We start from the raw sequence: 23705 nt of genomic DNA, 5'->3' as shown, positions 1-23705 counted from the left end.
ATTTCAGTAGCCAGACTCTATCAATTTATCCGAAGTCCGAGCATACCTCCTGACATATTTCGTAACTACAGTTTACTTCTGTATTGTTTAAATATCAAATTACGACATGGAAAGCATAATTATGTAAATTGTCCCATAATAGGAGGTATGCAGTTTTACAGCTCCTATAATGGGATTGGGCAAAATTCCACTATTTTATTTTACATCTCTGGAGTCACAACATAGTGTGTTATATACCTTATCTCATGGTTAATGCAATTAACAAAACAAATTCTAGTTTACACCAAGTAATAATTAATTAAAATTTAATATATGAACTCAACCCTCTTAGCGAACTTGTTAAGAATTCTTACTGTTTTTTTTTTTCAGTAATACGACAACTTTTGGGTTGACGCCAGTTTCTTAAAAGATAACCGACTTTAATAAAAAGTCGAACTTAAACAGCTCTTTGACTCTTATTTATAGTAAAATATTACCAGTGTTTATAAACTACTTTTAGATACTTATTTTAGAGGATTTATCGTTTTATGTCCCATTACCGGGGTCACGTCCATTATAGGGTATACTACATTATAAGCGTCATTTTTTTGAGTTGACATATTTGCAAAATGAATGTGGGTTGACACATTATTGCTTATCAGCATCCGTTAAGCATCAGCAGCATTACTGTCTTATCCTATCGCAAAACCAGTGCTGTTTGATAAGATTCTGCGATTGTCTCTGCGCGCGAGCTCTGATCAGCATATAATTGGACCGGCCATTGACAGCCTTACTACAAGCAAACAGACACAGAAGGATCACTTTATGATTCAAGAACCTACAATTAACACTCAGATTGTGATACAAGTTTAAAATTGATTTTCCACGGAAATACGACAGCCGTAAAAATATTGTAGACAGTGACACGTTTCGGCAACACGGCACACTGTACCTTTGCAGACCGTATTCTCAATAGCAATGTGCAAGTTGCAGAACAGTCTCAAATATTCAGGAACGCTTTCGCAAGTAACTGGATATATATATGTACCTACTTATGTTATTTGGCAGTATAGGATAGTATGTTTGTTTGTTAAAGAAAATCTGTTTGCACCGTTAATTGATAGCCACACTTAGGAAATGCAATCGGTAAATAATTAATCAGAAAAATACCGGTAATTTATCGGTTTACTGTTTTTTACCAATTTATTACCGGTTTGCATTCTCTAGCAATACTAAGTACAAGCGAATAGACACGGAAGACTAGCTTCAACATATAGTTTAGAGACGTTTGAATTTCTTGTCGTGAAATGTTGTGAGCAGATTCGATAATTATATACGATTTCTTTCGATTGTTATTTTTTTCCAGTGCTTTGACATAGTTTGTTACAAAAATTACAGCTGGTTTATTGACAAAAAAAGACAAAAGAAAACGATATTACAGACACATGGACACGGTTTACATATAAGGTGACATCATGTTCATAATATTTTTAATACAATACATTTGTTTACGACTACGACTATTTGCTTTTAATGCAATTAATATAGGCGACATAGCTATTGACACAAATGTATCCAACATCAGACATTAAGACTGAATGACAATTTTTAATTAGTTCATTCTAAGATTCATACGTCGATAGACCAATAGACATGGCTCTAGCCTATATTCTATTAGGTCTGTCCACTGTGGCCTATTTGTTATATCTTCATTTCACTCGCACCTTTAACTACTGGAGGGACCGGAATGTCCCGGGACCCGCGCCCGTTCCTCTGTTTGGGAACATAATGGAGTCCGCTTTACGTCGCACACATGCAGCATTCGTCATGGAAAAAATTTACCAGGATTTTCCAGACCATAAAGTAGTTGGAATTTACAGAATGGCGTCACCATGCCTCTTGATCCGAGACCCAGACATTGTAAAGCATGTCTTGATTAAAGATTTTGAAAATTTCGTGGATCGTGGTATACGTTTTACCGATAAAAAAATGGGTAGTAATATTTTCCATGCTGATGCGAAGACGTGGAGAATATTGAGGAACAAATTCACGCCACTGTTCACTTCAGGTAAATTGAAAAATATGGTGTGTTTGATGAACCAGAATAGTGAAAAAGTTTTGAGGCACATTGAAGGGTTAGTCCAAATGCAACCTGAACAAGAAGTTTATGAAATCATGGGCAACTTCACTATGGGGTCTATAGCAGCTTGTGCGTTTGGTCTAGATTTGGACCCGACCGAAAAGAGTGCTACCATAGAAGCCATAAAAAAAATTAATGAAAAATTATTAGCCCTCTCTCACGCCTATGAATTGATTTTACTGTACCCTGGATGGAAATTTGGTGTTTCAGCTTTTCCAGATGAACTAGTAGATTTTTTTAAAGGGCTCGTAGCTCAAGTAACTGCTGCAAGGAACGGAGTACCAACAAACAGAAATGATTTCATGGATTTACTATTAGAGATGAAACAAGCAAATACAGTACAGGGAAGTAAACGATTGGAAGGCAAGGACGCGGACAGATTAGAAATAACGGAAGATTTAATGGCTGCCCAGGCTTTTGTCTTTTACGCTGGAGGGTATGAAACATCTGCGACCACAATGTCATACATGCTTTACCGCCTTGCTTTAAACCTGGAGATTCAGGAGAGAGTGGCTGCTGAAATTGAAGAAGTCTTCGATCGATACGGCGGTGAAATAACTTACGAAGCGCTAAAGGATTTAACATATTTTGATAGAGTTTTTCATGAGACTCTTCGCTTGCACGCGGTTGGAGACCCTACTCTTCGGGTCGCTGCTGAAGACTACAAAGTCCCAGGAACCGATGTAACTCTTCAAAAAGGACTAACAGCTATTATTCCTAATATTGCTTTCCACTGTGATGAAAAGTATTGGCCTGATCCGTTGAAATTTGATCCAGACAGGTTCAGGTCAGAAAATGTGGCTAAGAGACATCCAGGAGTGTATCTCCCCTTCGGTATTGGACCGAGGAACTGTATCGGGGCCAGGTTTGCGAAGCTACAGATCCGCTTAATGATGGCAAAGCTGCTCAGCAGGTTTAGAGTGGTGCCAACGGAGAACACGTCCCGCGAGTTCCGGTTTAATACGTACAACCTCGTGGCGTTCCCCATTGGAGGAATCAGGATGAAGTTGGAGCCTAGGCATTGAAACTTTGAATTTTTATGTAATAAAGTATAAGAATAACATTGGTATTGATATTTAATGACTCATTGAACTTATCGACCATAGTTTTAGTACTAGAATAATTATATTTGGGAGGTTTTACGGCACTTGTTACAACGTGATAGTCACGGTGACAAGAAAATACAGCGCGACCATAACAGGCATACTGGCATCCTGTATCTCGTATTGTTTCGATGGCTAGGACTCACAGATATCGGCTTAGGCGCGACAATCACACTCGCATTACACGCGCCCTCTCGGAATTGGGTGGAATTGGGGGAATTGCTTCGATAATTGATGCGCAGCTCCGAGGAGATTAGGAGAACGATACGCTCAACGGAAGTCTGAAGGGAAAACGTTTCCGTGTACACATTCGCTCAGAAAACAGGCTTGTGAATTTTTGTATTAATTTTGTATCCCGTTTGATTGCTCAACTATTCAATATACCGCAATTCAGTTTCAGGCATATTTCGCTAAGGTAACGTGTAATATACAAAAGGCAGGTTTTACAATTTCTTACTGTACGGAGAAGTAATTTTCATTTATCACGGTTCAGGAAAACTATTAGATTTTAACTTAATTCCTAGAAAAGTCTTCTAGAAATCGATTTTCGCTTATTCGTCTCGGATATGGGTGAATATGGTATCGATGCATTCAGTGTAATGCTTTGAACCCAAATATATGAGATGACAAGCGCGAAAGTGGTGGGGGTAGTTGCTGTGATGTCATAAATTCGGCAGTACAAACTTTTTTTTTAACATACCATGTGGGGTACCAAATGAAAGGGCTTTGTGAGTAGATCACAAATATATAACATACTATAACATTTTCAATACTTGGTCTAACAAATTATTAGAACACGTTCAAAAATTTTACAATCCACAGTTGACTTCGAACTGCTATAAACTGAAAATGGCTGAATGGATTAGCAAAATACATACCAAGTGACTGTGAATATCCTTTACATAATGTTAAAAAATAATTAACCAGATATATCAAAAAATACCAACGGTCGCGGGTCGCTTCCAACCGGCACGTATGGAGGTCCAAGGGGGAGGCCTATGTTCAGCAGTGGACGTCTTATGGCTGAGATGATGATGATGATGATGATCAAAAAATAAGAAAAGTACATCAAGTTGAAAAAAAGTAAAAGTATAATATAAATTAACACCAACTATTATTAAAACAAACAAAAAAACCCGACTGTTGACATATTATTATATTTTTGTAGTAGTCTTCTCACTAGCTTTTATTTGGTACCCATATTGTTGCAGTATGAAAAAAAAACAAACCTCCCCCCCTCCATTTTTTATTAGAGGGCATTTTAATTTTAAACTTATATAGCCTGTGTCACTACCGTAAATAATTCTGACGATTTCAACCACACCTCATATCTCAAAAACTGTCCGGCCGCTTGGGCTGTAGGGCGTGCCAAATAAATGGACATACCCACGCTCGAAAAACATTATCCTCCTTCTGATGTAGTCGGGTAAAGATACTATTTAATTCCTGGAAACGTATTTTTACGCGACTGCATCAGAAGGAAGGTAACGTATTGCTAGCGTGGGTACATACCCACGCTAGTAATATACATATATACATATATACGAGTATGTCCATTAATTTGGCACACCCTACAGCCTAAATGGCTAGACGGTTTTTGACATGTGAGGTGTGGTTGAATTTGTCAGAATTGTGGTAGTGACACAGGCTATATAAATTTTGAAAATGACGCCCGCAAATGAAAGAATAGAGGGGGGGGGTTTCCTTACTATAGCAATATGGGTACCAAATGAAAGCTAGTAAAAAGACCACAACAAAAATACATATATGTCAACAGTCGGGTTTTTTTGTTTGTTTTAATAATAATAATTGTAGTTCAATGTAACAGAAAATTATACTTTTTTCAACTTGATGTACTTTTCTTAGGTGTTGATTTATCTGGTTTATTATTTTTTGTCATGATATAGAGGATATTTACAGTCACAAGGTTATGTATTTTGGACTAATTCATACAGCCATTTTCAATTTAGAGTACTTGAAAGTCAACAGTGGATTGTACAATTTTTAAACGTTTTCTAATAAGTTGTTAGACCAAATATTGAAAATGTTACAGTACGAGTATGTTATATATTTGTGATCTACTCACAAAGCCCTTTCATTTGGTACCCCACATGGTATGTTTAAACGAAAATAAAAAAAGTTTGTACTGCCGACTTTATGACGTCACAGCAATTACCCCCACCACTTTCGCGCTTGTCATCTCATATATTTTTGTTCAGAGCATTACACTGAATGCATCGATACCATATTCACCCATATCCGAGACGACATGGACGAGAACTAACCTAAAGCCTGAAAAAACGGCCCTCTATTATATATTACTAGATGAAAACCCGGCTTTGCTCGGGTAAAATAAATAATAGTAATAGGTATTTAATTACACAAACGGGTCTACCGCGATATAATTTCATTGTTTTTACCTTTAATTCCGACGTTTCAGCTGAGTTGCACCAGCTGTGGTCACGGAAAGACACAAGCTGCAGCAGCAGCAGCAGCTGTGGTCTTTCCGTGACCACAGCTGGTGCAACTCAGCTGAAACGTCGGAATTAAAGGTAAAAACAATGAAATTATATCGCGGTAGACCCGTTTGTGTAATTAAATATGTGTACAAAACGCGAGAGTTTAAAGTGTTATAATAGTAATAGGTAATACTCATTTTGAATTAAGTAATTATTTACTTTTAGACTTCATACCTTCATCAAGGTGGTTACAAACCTATCTCATCTCAGAAAACTTTAAATCCGTAACATACAATCATAACTCGAAAAATTTACTATTCCGATATATCTAAAAACAAATATGTAATTAAAAAAACCTAATCCGCTTTTCTGGTAGCAGTTCGGTTCTGTAAGGGTCGCAGTTCTAACCTAACTTACTTCTGGTTGCAGTTTGGTTCTATAAGGATCACAGTTCTAACCTGACCCACTTTTCTGGTCGCAGATCGGTTCTGTGAAGGCCGCATTTATAACCTAGCCCACTTTCCAATCTCAAAAGAGGGAACCCTTTTGTACTTACCCTTCATGGCACTAAAGTGAAAGTATGGAAACTCGGAGTAAATATCTATGGAGCGGCCATTAACAGGCGTTCCCCTCTGCAAAAAGATCGCGGCCGCCGGTCAAGGAGGTTATATAAAACTAGTTGCCACACGTCATACGCCATTCAGCAAACGTCAGTCTAAGCGGAATGATAGGAGCCGAAAATGCCGAATTGCAGCGTTTTCTCGTGCAAAATGAGATCGGAAACGTCTAGTCTACAAAAAGAACACGTTTCTTATCATATGTAAGTACTATTACATCTAAATATTATCAAATAGTGCATTAACTTTGCAAATAACTAAAAAATATTGTCAATCTGACAGTGATACCAGTGATATGATATTAGATCTATTTTAGGGTAATTCTAAAGAAGACTTTCTAAATATTAATTAGGTACGAGTAGAATTTCTAATAGGGAATATTATGCGAAACTCTGCGTAGGGGGCGCGACTACCACAATCCATCACAATCTGGGGGTCCGCCGCGGAACAAGAGTTGCATATTTGAGCGATAAAGAGAAAAGAGAAAATTTACTAGCTAGCTTAGTGCTACACTCTGGCGGCAGAACATTGCAGTAATATGCCCTATTTGCGTTGCTTTTTGTTATAATTATAATTTATGTAACACATTATTTTTATATAACACCTTAGTTTCATATCAACCTAATCTATTTAATCAAATAAATAGATCTATAAGAATAAAGAAAAGGGGGACGGGGGATCAAAAAGTAGTCGAAAACTTCTCGCGTGATTTGTGCACAACCCCTAAATAACGTAAAATTACCGATAGACTCTTTTTTTTAAATTAATTTTTCCTTTAGTTTCTACATATAGCTGGTCAAGCAGATCTTGTCAGTAGAAAAAGGCGGCAAATTTGAAAAATGTAGGCGGGAAGGGATATCGTCCCATAGAAAATTTGAATTTCGCGCCTTTTTTACTGACAAGATTTGCTTGACCAGCTATATATTTTTATTTAACATGTCAAATATTTTATTAATTTAAGGTATTTACGGCTGTCACTTTCCATAAATAGGCACTTTTAATTTATTACTCTGGTATCACCGTACCAATATTAGTGATGGGACACCATAAAAACCAATATCGGTAAAATCGATATAAACATAATGAATAATATACAGATGGTCATGATGCCTAGCGAACACCAGCCATATCGTACAAACCTCAAGGAGTGATATTCCTAGGCAGATGATGATCTGCCTAGTGACCACCAGCCATATCGTGCTAACTTCAAGGTGTGATATTCCTAAGCAGATCGTGAAACTCCGGCATGTCATGATCTGACTAGTGACCACCAGCCATACCGTTCAAACCTCAACATTTAGGCATATCGAATAAGTAGGATGTCCTAATTTTAGCAAATGATAACCATTGAAATGGCTTGACAGCCTACTTATAGTACGTGTTTGGGTAGCGTATGATTTTAGTACCTACCTAGTACCTACGCATTCTGCTCCAAATGCCACATAGAATGCAGCACTAGCCGTGGCAAAAAATGCAAAAGGCGGATTATTAAATGGCGGCGTTTCATGATATGACTTATTGTCCTATGTCCCCTAGGTGGGGCAGAGGGCGTCCACAGTGCGCCGCCATCTGGATCGGTCTTGAGCTTCGTGCTTGAGTTCGCTCCAAGTCTCATGATATGCCTGGGAATATCTCGATATGCCCGATTTTACGATCTACCGCCGATATATATACTAATTATCCCCTACTCAATATCCCTTAAATGACATCCTATGGCCGCGTTCCATCTCTGTCATCAGATCTGCATGCTCGATAGTATATTGCATTGCTTTCAGAAGTAAACCAACATGTAAAATATTAACTAATGAACTGATAATAAAAAATCATTCTATATCAGCTTGCAAGATTCGCCCTAAACAAATTGACAAACTATTAGAAATAACATCTAAATCATCATAAGTTAGTAAAATGCTGGTACAAAGACTTGATATTGTATGTCTTTCCCATCACGGAACAATGGTGTTCCGGACCTTTGGGAGGCGTGCGCGGAGCCGAAGCCAACACGTAGAGGCCCTTTTGACACTTTAATGAAATGTAAGGGGTACACCGAGCGGAGGCTGCCCTTGCCAGTGTCATGGGACGCACGCAGAGGCAGCACCCGCCAGGGTGTAAGGACTATTGAGAGTTGATGGAATCTAAAATGTACTAGGTTATTGGGTGAAAGCGATGGACTAAGAACTGAGCTATGGGGTAAAAAACCGGACGCCTGCCTAATAAAACGGTATGCAATTTTATTTCCGGCAGACGGTGACTCGCCCTCACAAGATGGGCCCCCACAAAAAGCGACATCTGGGATGGCTCAAGGGCAACACCGGTGTGAGCGGCTCAGGGGTGTCGAGAGGTGTGCGCCGCTTTCTACCCAGTGGCTGTTAACAGCCACTGTGCCAACTCGCGCCTTATGCATATTTCACTTCCACCCCTGGAGCTTATAGCTCTAACGACTCCACTCTGGCCGGCCGGCTAAGGCAAGCCAGAGGCAGAGAATCCTGTCCCACCCACCCTCCTTGCGGGTAACAGAACTCTCCAGGAGCACTCGGGTACGTGAGGTCGCTAATCCCCAACAGCTCGCCACAAGCTGCCCTGATATTGTATTATTATTATAATTGATAAAATCAAAAATTAAAATTCATTGTCAATTTTATCGACAATATTATCGGCGCGTCCCTCGCACTATCTAGGTTTACTTAGAACTGACGTCATCTCGTTCACGGACAGGGTTGTCTGTGTTTGTTCTTGTACTTGTGTGAATATAGTTTTTGCTAGTGTTTGATAATTTTGTCGTGTGCGTGTGTAGCGACGCATGCTAAAAATGCATTAGTGTTAACATTATTTGTGTGCGTTACCTCGTCCCCCGCGCCAAAAACGACAGAATTTTTCAGATAGAAATTAGTGCGCGTCTCTACTCCATAGATATTTACTCCGAGTATGGAAATTATCACTACTATTTCATTCTTTAATATTAATGCCTATCCGTTAATATTAAATTCGTTTACAAAAAAAAACTGAATAAGTGCGAGTCGGACTCACCCATCAAGAACGGAACACTTTTTAATATTTGTTGTTATAGCGGCAACAGAAATACATCATGTGTGAAAATTTCAACTGTCTAGCTATCACGGTTCATGAGATACAGCCTGGTGACAGAGGGACAGTGGAGTAAACTGAAATAAAGGTTCCGTCACACCGGCGCGATTTCAGAGCCGGGCCTGAGCGTTTTATATGAAAAAGCGGCGCGCCCCGCTCACGCGCCGCACGCGAAACGCGCCTGTGTGACGGAGCCTGAAATGTCAAACCGGGCAAGTGCTCGCGCACGAAGGGTTCAATACTTTTTAGTATTTGTTGTTATAGCGGTAACAGAAATACATCATCTGTGAAAATTTCAACTGCCTAGGCCTATCACGGTTCATGAGATACAGCCTGGTGACAGACAGACAGACAGACAGACGGACAATGAAGTAAAACTGAAATAAATGTCATATACCTACTAAGAAAAACCGGCCAAGTGCGAGTCGGAATCGCTAATAGGTTCCCGTTTTTGGAGAAGCAGAGGTCTAGTCTAAACCCTCACTTACCATCGGCATTAACAGCCTTGTATTCTTGTTTGCCACCAACATGTCATATTAAAACATATTCATAAAAATTTACTCGGTCAACAATGTGAGTCCCTTGGAGAATCAGAGGTCTCGTCTAAACTCCCACTTACCATCGGCATTAACAGCCTTGTATGAGTTGTATGCTTGTTTGCCACCAACATGCCATGTTAAAACATATTAATAAAAATTTACTCGGTCAGCAATGTGAGTCCCTTGGAGAAGCAGAGGTCTAGTCTAAACTCCCACTTACCATCGGCATTAACAGCCTTGTATGCTTGTTTGCCACCAACATGTCATATTAAAACATATTAATAAAAATTTACTCGGTCAGCAATGTGAGTCCCTTGGAGAAGCAGAGGTCTAGTCTAAACTCCCACTTATCATTGGCATTAACAGCCTTGTATGCTTGTTTGCCACCAACATGTCATATTAAAACATATTAATAAAAATTTACTCATTTCATCAGTCATATCCAGCCTAGCATTGCATTGGCCCCGCTTAAATATTTCTTTAATTTGTTTTTTGTATTTGTTGTTATAGCGGCAACAGAAATACATCATTTGTGAAAATTGAAACTGTCTAGTTAATCTAGTTATCACGGTTCATGAGATCTTGAGATACAGCCTGGTGACAGACAGACGGACAGCAGAGTCTTAATATTTAATAGGGTCCCGTTTTTACCCTATGGGTACGCAACCCTAAAAAGTGACCAAGGCCTCCAGTGCCCTAGGCTGGAATCAAAGCAGCGTCCTCTGCTATTGCAGCAGGTGCCTGTGCCATTCTGCCACCGGGCCACCCACGGCGGCATAGGTCGAAATTTTTCCAAGTATACTTATGCACTACTTACTGAAGGCTTATGGAGCCTCGCCATCCCTAAGCCTAAATTAAATATTTTCTGAAAATAATTTGTTTTGATCTAATAACATATTGGAGTCCTCGTAATAGGGGTCCCGTTTTTACCCTTTGGCTACAGAACCCTAAAAATTAACCTTGTTTTGGTACTATGTACTACGCTTCACTATGACTCTGAAATTTTAGCAGGAATTAATATTTTTTTTTTGTTGTCACCTGTCAAATTAGAATAGAATAGAATAGAATAGCCTTTATTGACCAAAAAATTAAATTTCAGCACATATTACATTTAAATAAATTCACATTTCATTTATATCAATTAGTTTCAATATTTTTTCCTTAGTAACTTTATTAAATAATTTTTATGTCATTGCTTTTTAATAATTATTTCAGTCTGCCTTCTTGGCATAGGCCTCCCCCAGCTCTCTCCACAGCTCTCTATCCCTTGCCGTCCCTATCCAATTAGGTCCCGCATGCTTCTTTATGTCATCCGACCACCTCATTATTGGTCTCCCTTCTCTCCTTTTTCCATCTCTAGGATACCATTCCGCTTCCTCTCTATCCCACTTATCTTTACCTTCCCTTGACATATGTCCAGCCCAACCTGTTGCAGTCAAAAGTGTGAACTGGCCAAAGAACTTTTAACCGACAAAAACAGGCAAAACTGCTTTTGACTGAGCATGTTGGTCAAAAGTAGTTTTACCTGAAAATCATACCTATTTCTGGCAGCAGTTTCGTTTTTAGGGTGTAGCAAAAAAAAAAAATAACCCTAACCTACCTATCTCTGGGAACAGTTTCGTTTTTTGGGCGTAGCAAAAAAATAACCCTAACCTACCTATCTCTGCGAGTACTTTTGACTGATAGTAACAGTCATAACACAATTACTATTAACCAATGATTTTCAGGTAAAACTACTTTTGACCAACATGCTCAGTCAAAAGCAGTTTTGCCTGTTTTTGTCGGTTAAAAGTTCTTTTGACCAGTTCACACTTTTGACTGCGACATATACACCGTGTTTTTTTTGATTTCCGTTAATTTCAAGGGTGCATTCTTGAGCTTAAATCAAGTACCTTTCTCAAAGACACCGATGTTCTAATTAAGTCCATTTCGGAGATAATCCATAATTTATTTTTTTCCTATAAGGCCTCTACAAGCGTGTACACTTGCCTTAGGGCCGGCTTACATATTGATTAGTGTTTAGAATGAGTTCATACATTTGCTACTAAACTTAAGTACAATCTCGGTCGATTGATGTACGAAATGACATTGATATGTCACAGATTTCAATTGTTTGGTTGAGTTAAATGTAATGCCCGTGTTACAACAACGCTATATGCTACATTTAATTACTTTTTAAACAAAAAAAAAAAACAAAAAAGAAAACAAAAAAAAATTTTTTTTTTTGAAAATTAACTATGCCATTTAGTTCTTATAAACGTACTTAACTATACCCCGAAGTTAACGGAATTCAATAAAAACACGGTGTATACGATCTATATATCTTATTATATTTAATCTTATATTCAACTTACATTGACTCCGGAGATAACTTATTAGCTTTATGCAGTTGACTTTCCAATTCACCGATACACCTCAAATTTGATTCATAGTCTAAAGCACAGTTATTAAATATGTCCACAATACACTGTAGCTTTTTGCACTGTTTCACACTGGCAATGTACTTAATTAGAGTGAGTTACAGTCAGCTGGCACTTAACTCAAAGTTTCTTTGAACAACGTCATTTTCATCTCGCTCACTTATTAGTTTATCACAGCTGCTTCAAGGTTGCTTTCACTTGCATTTCCAGGTAGCTAGTAGTGCCTTGACATGTAAGAATATTTGGAATCATTCTGAAATATTAAAATACAACTGAGAGACCGATGTTTATACTAAACACAATACACCCATGGAACGCTTTGAAGTTCAAATCTCGTTACGTTACGATGGCGTTTGCACTTTGCACTATGTTCGGTGACTATTTTTTATTGTTAACACACACAATACACTATTTAACAGGTTTTTATCACGTTTGGAGTACCGGATAAAGTATTTTCGAATAACAGCCGTCGTTGACGTCTAGGCAGTGTTGCTATCGTCTTAAAAGCCGTAACAGACTATCGCACGTTCTGGCTTAAAAACAAATTTATGTAATGATTATACCGGTATACATATCCATATGAAACGAAACTTAATGCAAATAATAACCATTATACATACCGGAAAGTCATCAAATAAACAGTAATATTCGTCTTGCTTTTTATTAAAAAAAAAACGACCAACTTAACTTGTAAGCATGTTTGCAGTTTCTAAACGCAACGCATAGCTGTCAAATGACAACCAACAAATTGAGCCTTTAGTATTGTTGTCGAAATTTTTTCACTTTTAAATGCAAAATACGCGACAATACGAATTTTGCGGATATATGTTCTCGATTCAAAAGTGTTATTTTTTTACGCTCTTTTGTTTGAGCATAATTTAATTTGTTTCTACCGTCAAAGCCGCTCGCGTTTATATATAAGGATTTACAGTATTATTGCAAGCTAAAACAGCTTATTTTCACCAACGCTATGCGTCCATGCACTTACTTTTATATTATTTTAGGCAAAACCCATTAACTTTAGAATTTAAAATAAACATGCACTTACAATAACCCTTTCTATTTGGCTACTATACCTGACCAATGCGCTTTGAGCCGAAACTTTGCCAAGATTAGTGTTAGATGGAGTTCAAGTTACAGTAGGCGGTCGAAAGTATATATCGACGGGCCATAATGTGGTGTACGCTGTAAAGACCACCATTCAATGTACAAAGTGAACGGGATATATTTCAGGAACCACTATTAACGGTCTTGGTTGTTTAAGTTGAGGCAAAATCTGGTTATGGATCCGCTTGTTATACTTTATCGCCTGACTTCATAATGGTGGCGTTAAAAATTGTATATCTACATTAGATAAATGATACTGTCCTCATCATACCGCTTTCTTATTTGTATCCTAAACTCAGTGCAACCTGACCGTTTCAGTAGATAAACAAATCTCAAAATTTGCTTCACACACATCAAATAGAGATATAATGCTTAGCATTTTGCACAATCCATAATTAACGATACAAGTTTAAAGAGAACATGGCTAATAATCCCTTTCCTTTTTATTTCGAACGAGGGCGACAGCATCCACCATTACTTCTGAACCCCCGATGCAACAAGAGGGGTGTTCAATGTTTGACGCCAATGTCTGTCTGCCTGTCTGTCTGTGGCATCGTAGCTCTCCAACGGTTGAACCGATTTCGATGCGGTATTTTACGTGAAAGCGAGTTTCTTTGCGGTGGTTCTTGGCTATGTTTGAAAGAAATCGATACAGCAGTTTGAAGAGTATCAGCTCTTTTCCCAAATGATGTAAGGCATTTTTGGCATGAAATGATTTTTTTTGGCATACAGCGTATGTTGTTTTAATTTTTTTTTTAAGTTATTGTAGTTCAGCTATTATCAAGAAGTGGTCTCGTAGTAGCGGATCCAGAATGTTCTGATTTCCCACAGGCTTCAGAGTATTGTAGCACTTACTACTCGCTGTTTGCCGTCGAACGACTGAACTATAAGTTGGTCAGGGCTGAAGAATTATCAGGCTAAATTTCTATCTTCTCAATAATAGCCGATCAAGGGATTTTTTATGAGAAGGTTGGGTAGTTATGTCAGTATTTAGGTTCCTATGTATAAACTATGTAGATGTTCGTAGGTAATGTATCGTGTATTTCGCCGTAGTATCTAAAACTAGATCTTATGACGTCATCATTGATGTAGGCCACATTTTTAACCGACTTTGACTTCATAAAATACCCGTTCTTGGGTCGAAAATTTTCAAATATATTGCTCGTTTTATCTCGATTTTTACAAGCTTTTAACTTGCCCCGTTAGTATGTAAGTTTGTTAGTTGGTTAGTTAGTGTGGGTCAAATCTTGGAAGCTAAATTTGACACAGTTCCCGATTTCAGATTGAGCTGAAAATTTTCATACATATTATGTATGTCGGATGAAAATGCAATATTATGGTACCATCGAGCTGGTCTGATGATGGAGATAGGGGGTGGCCATAGGAACTATGTGATGTAACAACGCAACCTAATTGTGTTTGTGGGTTTTTAGAATTGTCTTGATGACTATTAGTTGCCTGTGGTAAGAAAAGTACAAACAGCGAGAAAAGCTTGTACCAAAAATGAAATTTATGACAAAAACTTATTAAATTGTACGTCATTAATATTGATTATAATGGGACTTACCAATTGCCTGTTGGCGACGGAAGGCTTCGTGATGCAGCCTATTTAATCTGCAAAGAAAAAAGATGTTTGCGAGCTTGTGAAATCCTCAATCCTCATTAGGCTAGAAAGGAGATTAAGTACAACCCAAACAATGGGATAAGGCCTAATAGTCACCTGAATTAATATCTTGCATAACGAAGTGGAGAAAATTATCTGACACATATTAATTTTAGACACAGTCGAACGTCGATAACTCGAAATACGAGCCCCGATGCAAATTATTTCGTCTAGTTCCACGCAACAATTTTGTTTATTCTAATAAATTTTACACATGAACATTAAATGACCCAGTAATGGGAACCATAATAGTAATGTTTAATGTAGTTTATTTTGATCGTATCATAAAATTGCATGAGACTTTTATTGAAGAAAAACTTACTTTTCAAAAACGTTGTCCAAATCGTATTGTCCTCTCCTACAGCACTGCTGCATGCATGGGCTCGAAACAAAATTGTCAGTACATTGGCAGAGCCCTGTTGCTTTCCCTAGTAATATCCCTTTTCACATATGTTGCAATCCTACCCGTCAATAAAAAAATAAAAAATCGTTTTTTTTTTTCTTTCAGTACAAACGGTATTTCTTGTATTTAGTTATTGCAGAGTATTACCATATAAAATTAAATTACATTAGTATAAGCATTAAATATTAGTAATTTTAAAACTAAAACATTATTTTTGAACAAACGCGAGAACCTCAAAAAATGGTCTCACTAGACGAAAACATGTGCATCGGGGCTCGTATAGCTCATTAAGACTATCTACAAGCCGAAAACTCGTTAATACGAACTTTTTGGCGTTTCCGTTGAGTGTCCTGTTATCGAGGTTCCACTTATGCGTTTTGCAACATATAATTTGCCTGTGTATCTAGAAATGAGACATTTACACCTACCCAGTTTCTTGCAGCTGCATCCAACATTAATTGCATTACAAGCTCGGTCCCCTGTCGCCTGGTCGGGACATATCCCGTGTATTAGTTCCGCAACGAGTACTCTTCGGGGACATCATTGGAGCGCGTTTTCTATTGAAGTCTATTTCTGGGAACCACATTATAGATGAATTAGATAATTGCTTTGTCACAGCATATACTGTAATATCAGTCGATAGACCGGGGCCATTTCTGGAACGGTACCTATTAGACTAATATTATTAGTCCATAAACTGTCAATCGTATGGGTTACCAATTACCACTACAACACACTAATAATATTAGACTAACATCATTCGAGAAATTGGCGCTAGATCGCAAGCCTATTGTATTATTGTATGTAGTTTTCCGTTGAGTTACGAAACTTCCATACGTTTTCATGATTCAGAGGAAGATTTTTAACGAAATATGGACAAATTGCGCTTATATTTGTACATATAGGGAATTTTATCTATTCACCAAATTTTATAGAAACCAAAAAAATAAAATTGGCTAATTTACCAAACTGCCTAGATCTCAACAAGTAATTAGTGTCAAAATGACAGAATGTCAGCATGTTTCTTTTTCTCAATATGCTTATTCACAAGAAAAATATGTGCTTTATAATACCTGTTTAACAATGTTTTTACTACAATATGAACAAACTTGGGTGCAATGTAAACACTCCGACTAACCTCGATTTTTTTTTCGTGCTGAGGCACTAGGGTGCCGTAAAAAACTTTCTCATGCTGGGGTCATTATCATTACCGTAAAATGTGCATATTTTGCTCCCCACTGGGTAATTGTGCTCCAACAGTTTTTACATACCAGGACTATATGACAGTATCATACCTTTTATAATATAATTAGTTTTAATATTGAATTAATGAAAATACTTGAAAAACACTGGTCTAGCCAATAGTGATCTGGGGAACAAAATCAGTGAAACAAGCGACGCGCAAGCGTAGAGCTTCATTAATTTTTGTAGCTCATGCGAGGCTGAATTAATTATTATATTATTATTAATTATACGAACGGGTTTATCCTTCACTCTCCCCGTTATATTATTAAATTAAAGCACTTGCCTTTATCACGTTATTAGTATCAATTGTGATATCACTACACCTTATAAAACAAAGTCCCCGCGTCTGTCTGTTTGTTACAAACAAATCGCGAGAAACTCAAAACCTGCTGAACGGATTTTCATGCGGTTTTCACCTATCAATAGAGTGTGTTGAGGAAGGTTTAGGTGTATAAATCATAAATCATAAATCTTTATTTGCAATAGATATACTTAGTATTTTACAGATCTTAGGCTAATATATATAGGTCCATATATCTAGACTTAAATAAGTCATGCAAATCTTACTTATTTACTCGCTAAAATAACCTAGATGTTAAGTACTTACATTATTAAAATATTCAGTGGTACTATAAAAACATTTGTAAACATAATTTCTTAACCCGTGCGAAGCCGGGGCGGGTCGGTAGTTTTAATATATAATCAAATTCTTAATTAAGTTTGAGTTTTAATGTCTGGCTAATCTAGGTACGGTTTTTGGAATTAATCCTTTAAAATGTAGTGATTCTACAACCTATCTCCGGCAGTCTTTTCGTCGTTGGATTGATCATAATGATTAGTTCAATAGATATTTTACATAATAAAATTAGTTAACTTTTCTAATCGTTGTAACTTAAATTGTTAGATTAACTAATGCGAATATTCATATTATAAATAACCCAACCCAAGATTATAAATGAATAAATGAAGAATAATAATTATTTATTAATAAGAACAACTCCTTTTTTGGGCAGTCGTGTAAAAATGTGCAGAGCTCCGAGAGGCTCAAGCTGCAATCTGCATTTGAATCCCTTTAGCAGTCTCTATCGCTGCGCCGGGGCATCCAGACGACACTAATGCGGATTCATAAGACTCAGGTTTTATATAATTCAAGTCCTTGGGAAAAGCGTTGATCTATTTCCTTCCGTTATTCAAATGTTGTTTTTAGGGTTCCGTACCTCGAAAGGAAAAAACGGAACCCTTATAGGATCACTCGTGCGTCTGTCTGTCAGTCTGTCTGTCGGACCATTCCCCCCCCCCCCCCTTATCTCCGAAACTACTGGGTCTAAAATTCTGAAAAAAAAAATACACAAAATAGTTCTTTACCTATAGATGACAGGAAAACCTATTAGAAATGTGCAGTCAACCGTGAGTCGGACTTAATTACTTAGTTTTTGATCCGACTCCTACGGGTTTTTTAAAGACATTTCATTCACGTTCCACATAAAAAAATACATTGTTAAAAACTGAGTAATGTACGGATCCCTTGGAGCGCGAGTCTGACTCGCACTTGACCGGTTTTCTTTAGTTATCGATTTTTTTGTCAGACTTCGATAAAATTCTTCCGAGCTCCTTAATCCGTAGTCTGTACAAAATAATCGCAATGGATGTCCTATTAATCGACAGAAAATCACATGTATGCTTTCGGGAAATGTTTTGAATTTATATTTATTCCACCCAGAATGAGGAGCTCATCAAACCAGCCAAATTTTACCCAAATCTAACAAAAAAAACCTCGTTATCTGTGTCGACAACGGTACAGTGGACGGCAACGACTGTGTCGACAACGGTACAGTGGACGGCAACGACTGTGTCGACAACGGTACAGTGGACGGCAACGACTGTGTCGACAACGGTACAGTGGACGGCAAAGATAATAAGTTTTCTACATCTCTGAGACTTATAACAGTTATAACTTATAAAACTGTGTCGAGGTTGCCTTTCCACTGAGGCGAAGATGAGCGGAGTTGAGAGGAGACGAGCGGGAATCAAACTGCTATTGGTTGATTGATCTTCTTTCTCTTATCTCCGCCTCAGTGAAAATGTAGCATTAAGACGAAGACTCCGAACACTTACGTTTTTACCAACAGTTTCTTACATAAACGGCTTGTGGTACTTCAATAGTTTCCTCACGAAAAACACAATATTAATAAACATTTTCTTGAATTCAACCGTCGATTTTACGTTAATATGGCTATGAAGTAGGTAAAATATGGGTAAAATCAAGCATAAATATTTTGCACCTCACGTTGAAATGCCAACACTGTCATATTGACAATAAATTATTTTTAATAACTCAACCCCAACTTGATATACGTACTCTTTGATTTACTTACTACTATTTGTAATCTGTACCATAATTCAAAACCTGTCACCTGACAGACCGTCAGACTGTCATTAAATCAAAATGTTAAGATATATTTATTTGCTGTGTTTCATTTATTTCGAGCTAGTTTATTGCTATAACTCTATCCACGGTACAGAGCACAGGAAATTGAGGAGAAGGCACGAATATGTGGGCTACAGGGGTCATAAGACCACGTCAATTAGCCCTTACGAGAATTTAGATATGGTAAACTTTATGAAACCTGAAGCTGCAGTCTATGATTCTTATAACGACGAGAAACCACAGTAAGTGTTTTTACAAGCTTTTATTTGACTATATTTGCTATGCCAAGCACTAGGTCGCTAAGCCAGATATTAACTAACTAACTATGACTCAGCGATCCAAAGAGGATCTTGGCCTCCGAAACGAGAGCATGCCACTTTTCCCGATCCTGCGCCGTTTCCTGCCAATGATCGGCCAAAATAAAAGCCAAATATTACAAGCAATAAATGCACCATTTACCAATGTCTGTAATTTTGCACCATACTAACGTAACTTCAATGTTAATTCATTTTCGTACACAGAATGAATATAAATAAATAAATATTATGGGACAATCTTACACAAATCGACTCAGCCCCACAGTAAGCTCAATAAAACCCGACTGTGTTACTACCGGTACCGACTAGGACGGCCGCTATGCGGGCTGTACGCAGTCACCTGCAATAATTGTTACTCTTCGAAGGCCGCAAAAATATGTGACACACTCTTACGGCTCTACAAATAAGATCGTGTCAGATATTATTGCAGCTTTCGTTACATACCACAGCTGGTGCAACTCAGCTGAAACGTCGGAATTAAAGGTAAAAACAATGAAATTATATCGCGGTAGACCCGTTTGTGTAATTAAATATGTGTACAAAGTTTAAAGTGTTATAGCGTTCGTTGTGTAGCATTATTACATATTACTGTACAAACTCGGTTACAGACCCCGAGACAGGTCGAGAACGAGTGTGTACATGCTGCTTCCTTCTCGTCTCGCTCTTTCTTGTCTCGTCTCGCGCTTCTCCGATTGGATCGGAGCGGTGCCGAGGCTCTCGACGAGTATGTACAGCCGACATTAGAATCAATATAATGACAAAGATAGGTATAGTATAAGTATATCAATCGAATGAGTTGGCGATGAAATCTTGCCCATGTACATTTGATAATTTCAGACAATTAAGCATGGATGAGCTCCCACTGCCGCGCCTGCGCCGCTCGCGCCACGAGCCCGCCAACGAGCAGCACGTGCAAGCGCACCGCCGCCAGCACAGCCGCCAGCTCGCACACCACCCCAAGAGAAAGTGGTAATACGGTGCTCAAAAGAGGCCTGTAGGCCAAGCACATGATTAGCACGACAGGTGTCTCGTGGCGAGATAGACTACCCGTCTTTTTCTAACTATGTTAATTTAAGAGGGACGGGTAATCTATCTCTCCGCGAGATTGTGTCGCGCTAATCATGTGCTAGCCCGGCTGGGGTCCTAAGAAAAATGACTTTCGTTAATCAACAAGCGTCAAAAAAAATATGTACCGGGTTGACAGATGCTTACGAAAAGTCATGTGACAATTCCCATACATTTTTTTTATTGGTTTTCTATCACCGTTTGACATCTTGGTTACGGACGACAAGTTTTTATTTAACTGGCAATGTTTGTGTGTATGTATGTTCGGGTCAAATATTGCAAGCTAGAGTTAGACCCTTTATTCGAGTGAGCTGAAGCTTCACATAGCTCCCTACAGTCAGCAGCAGAAGTTGCTAAGCGGGCGAGGTGTTCAAAATTACCTTGACGCACTCTTATTCTCTTAACAATAAAGTCGCGTCAAGATCGGTTTGAATTTGAACACCTCTCCAGCTTAGCAACTATTGCTGCTGACTGTACCTACATATTTAAGTTGAAAATGCAATATTATGGTACCATCGAGCTGATCTGATGATGGACACAGGAGGTGGCAGGAACTCTATGATAAAACAACGCAACCTCATTGTGTTTGGGTTTGCTAGAATGGTCTCGATGAGTAATTAGTTGCCTGCTGAAAGAAAAATATTTACAATGTGCGATAAGTAAAAGCTTGTATCAAAATAATGACATTTTTGCCAAAAAACGTATTTTGTACAGTCGCCATCAGATATATCGGAGCGTTATATCTAGCGCGGAGCTCTATAGTCAGGGCGTTAGAGTGCGTGTTCAGATATTGTGAACACCTTGGCCGCTTCGATATACCTGATGGCGACTGTACAGATAATTTACTTAATAAAAATAGATACAGTCACCTGCAATAATATGCTACTCTTCGAATGCCGCCAAAATATCTGACACGTTCTTATGGCTCTACAAATAAGATCGTGTCAGATATTTTGCGGCCTTTGTTGTGTAACATATTACTGCAATGTTCTGCCGCCAGAGTGCAACACTACCGACTCAGTAAATTCGTAGACTAACTTATACATTCTGTGCCTTAAACTGTTTTTTGACAAGTTTTCACAGACAATAAAATATGACATTGATGCATCAAGGCGGTTTATTAACAAGGGCCTACCGGTAAACGCGAAAACCGAAATTGAGTTATCTGCCTCTTTATCGCTCGAATATGCAAGAGTGATAGAGAGATTAGATAATGAAAGTTCGATGCCATGTGATTGACGTGACATGTGATGTGTCAATGTGGTTTGTTTACTGTATGTGCCACAAAGGTGCCACCTACGCAGTGCTTTGCCTAATATTCCCTATTGTACGAAGTTTTACGAAACAAATGAAACGCTACCTACTTTAATGAAGGTTAACATTCAATCGAATGCCTACTGTATATCCTAAAGTACAGTACGCTGCATCTTAGATAACTGACCCCCCCTGCAAACAATTTTTTATGTGGGGGGGTTAGTTAACTCTGCAACCTACTGTACATTGGGCGGCACGAGGCTAGGGCCGTAAAGTGTTCGAGTTGAAAGTTAAAGGTTAATATTGAGAGTGCATTATTTACGAGGCCGTAAAAAACGGCACATAAACACGATTTACCAATAACTCTGCTCCTGGCAGCTGTTGTTACATTAGTTGTCATAAATATCATTTTATTGCAATTTTTCAAGCGTTTTACATGTATTTTTTGCAATAATTAATGTCACTTTTATAGTTTAGAACACTATTTCTTATTAGAAAATGTCGCACACACGCCAACGTCACACGTTTTGTTTCAGCTCCTTCGCCGCGTTCCCTTTTTTTTCCCATAAGAACAAGACCAAACCCAAACTGAAGCACGAAAAGCGAAAATCCCACTCCTTCAAAGTCTCAAAAACCAAAAATCACGCTTACAACCACCCCTTGATGCCTGACAAACGGGAACAGATTAAAAACCATATACCAGAGAAGATTGTAGTCACAACCATGAAAGATATCACACAGAATTGCAAACTGAAAAATCCAGCGAAAATCATACACAACAGTAGACTATACTTCGCTAATCCTTATAGTCTCAACAATGAAGGTACTTATGGGAATTAAGAAGCAAGTAGTAACGAGAAAGTTAATTAAATAGAGATTTAAAAGAGCTCAATGAGGATAGGATAGATTTAAAGAGATGTACTTTGTAACATATTTAAATATAAATGTTATTTATATCATTTGTTTCTTTATATGTACTTAGTCTTTACGACGGCACTCTGAAAAATAAGAGTATTTTTAGGGCAGTTCGTGGAAATAGGCGCAAGAAAATGTGTACGACTGTCATTTCTTCACCGGAACTTGATTCTTGGTGCAAGTTAGAGGCGACGCGTGCGAATGTTTTTATTATATGTAGTCCAATATTGACTATAATAATATTTTCACATTGAACAACATTTATGTATTTATTTAATACCTTACAGTACAAAAGGCGGGCTTAATGCCATAAAGCATTCTCTACTAGTCAACCTTAATGCCATATGGCTTGCCATATGGTATATGGCTTGTGGTTTTTAATATTTATCTACTTACGTTCGTGTCACAGAAAGCAATGTGAAAGTAACTTAATTGGGACCTCATACCTACTATTGTCACTGTGACAAAGGTACAAAATGGTACTGAAATTACTTATATTGAATTAAAAAATTAAATATCATTTATTATCAGGCAACTAAGGCCCTTGGATACATACCCTACAAACTAACATACATACAATAGTACAAATCTCACGGCGCTTTTCAGGTCATATTCCTTGACCGTATATTTGGGTGGCTTCAGGGTCGCACTTTTACTGTCATTATGACAGTCAGTTTGTACCAGGTAGGTACAGTCACCTGCAATAATATGTCTTCGAAGGCAGCAAAAATATCTGATAGGATCTTATTTGTAGAGCCATAAGAGCGTGTCACATATTTTTGCGGCCTTCAAAGAGTAACATATTATTGCAGGTGACTGTATATGAGCGAGAGATTAGAATCAGAATCAAGCATTTTAGATATAAGCGTTAAAAGCAGAAACTTCATATCTTCAACATTCAATGCAAAATAATGTCCCTTGAAAAACGCTGCCTCTCTCACTTGCACCACACCGTCCCAAGCCCAAA

General features: G+C 38.0%; 2 protein-coding genes across 3 annotated transcripts; both read left to right on the top strand.

The window, feature by feature from the left end:
- The first annotated feature begins 1591 nt into the window (after positions 1-1591).
- Positions 1592-3144, top strand: LOC134796970 (cytochrome P450 6B5-like). Its single transcript, XM_063769164.1, has one exon. The coding sequence runs from the start codon at positions 1633-1635 to the stop codon at positions 3142-3144; it is 1512 nt and encodes a 503-aa protein (XP_063625234.1). The 5' UTR covers positions 1592-1632.
- A 15999-nt stretch (positions 3145-19143) lies between these two features.
- Positions 19144-22899, top strand: LOC134796822 (uncharacterized). Of its 2 annotated transcripts, none has more exons than XM_063769035.1 (3): positions 19144-19429; positions 20342-20470; positions 22360-22899. In XM_063769035.1, exons 1-3 carry the CDS (start codon positions 19206-19208, stop codon positions 22661-22663), a joined length of 657 nt encoding a protein of 218 aa, XP_063625105.1. In that variant the 5' UTR covers positions 19144-19205; the 3' UTR covers positions 22664-22899. The 2 variants fall into 2 exon arrangements, with proteins under 2 accessions (XP_063625105.1, XP_063625104.1); XM_063769034.1 differs by having other exon boundaries at positions 20342-20473.
- The last annotated feature ends 806 nt before the right edge of the window (positions 22900-23705 follow it).

This window comes from Cydia splendana, chromosome 14 (assembly GCF_910591565.1).
Source record: "Cydia splendana chromosome 14, ilCydSple1.2, whole genome shotgun sequence".
In the NCBI taxonomy this organism is placed as follows: Eukaryota; Metazoa; Arthropoda; class Insecta; order Lepidoptera; family Tortricidae; genus Cydia; species Cydia splendana.
The sequence above is the reverse complement of the archived record's forward strand: the minus strand, read 5'-3'. Positions and strand labels throughout refer to the sequence as shown.

Bases quoted from the DNA above. Each gene is read 5' to 3' on its own strand.
- LOC134796970 (XM_063769164.1), top strand. From the start codon at position 1,633: ATGGCTCTAGCCTATATTCTATTAGGTCTGTCCACTGTGGCCTATTTG.
- LOC134796822 (XM_063769034.1), top strand. From the start codon at position 19,206: ATGTTAAGATATATTTATTTGCTGTGTTTCATTTATTTCGAGCTAGTT. The intron at 19,430-20,341 runs GTAAGTGTTTTT...TGATAATTTCAG, and splicing joins TATAACGACGAGAAACCACA to ACAATTAAGCATGGATGAGC. The intron at 20,474-22,359 runs GTAATACGGTGC...GTTTTGTTTCAG, and splicing joins CACCACCCCAAGAGAAAGTG to CTCCTTCGCCGCGTTCCCTT.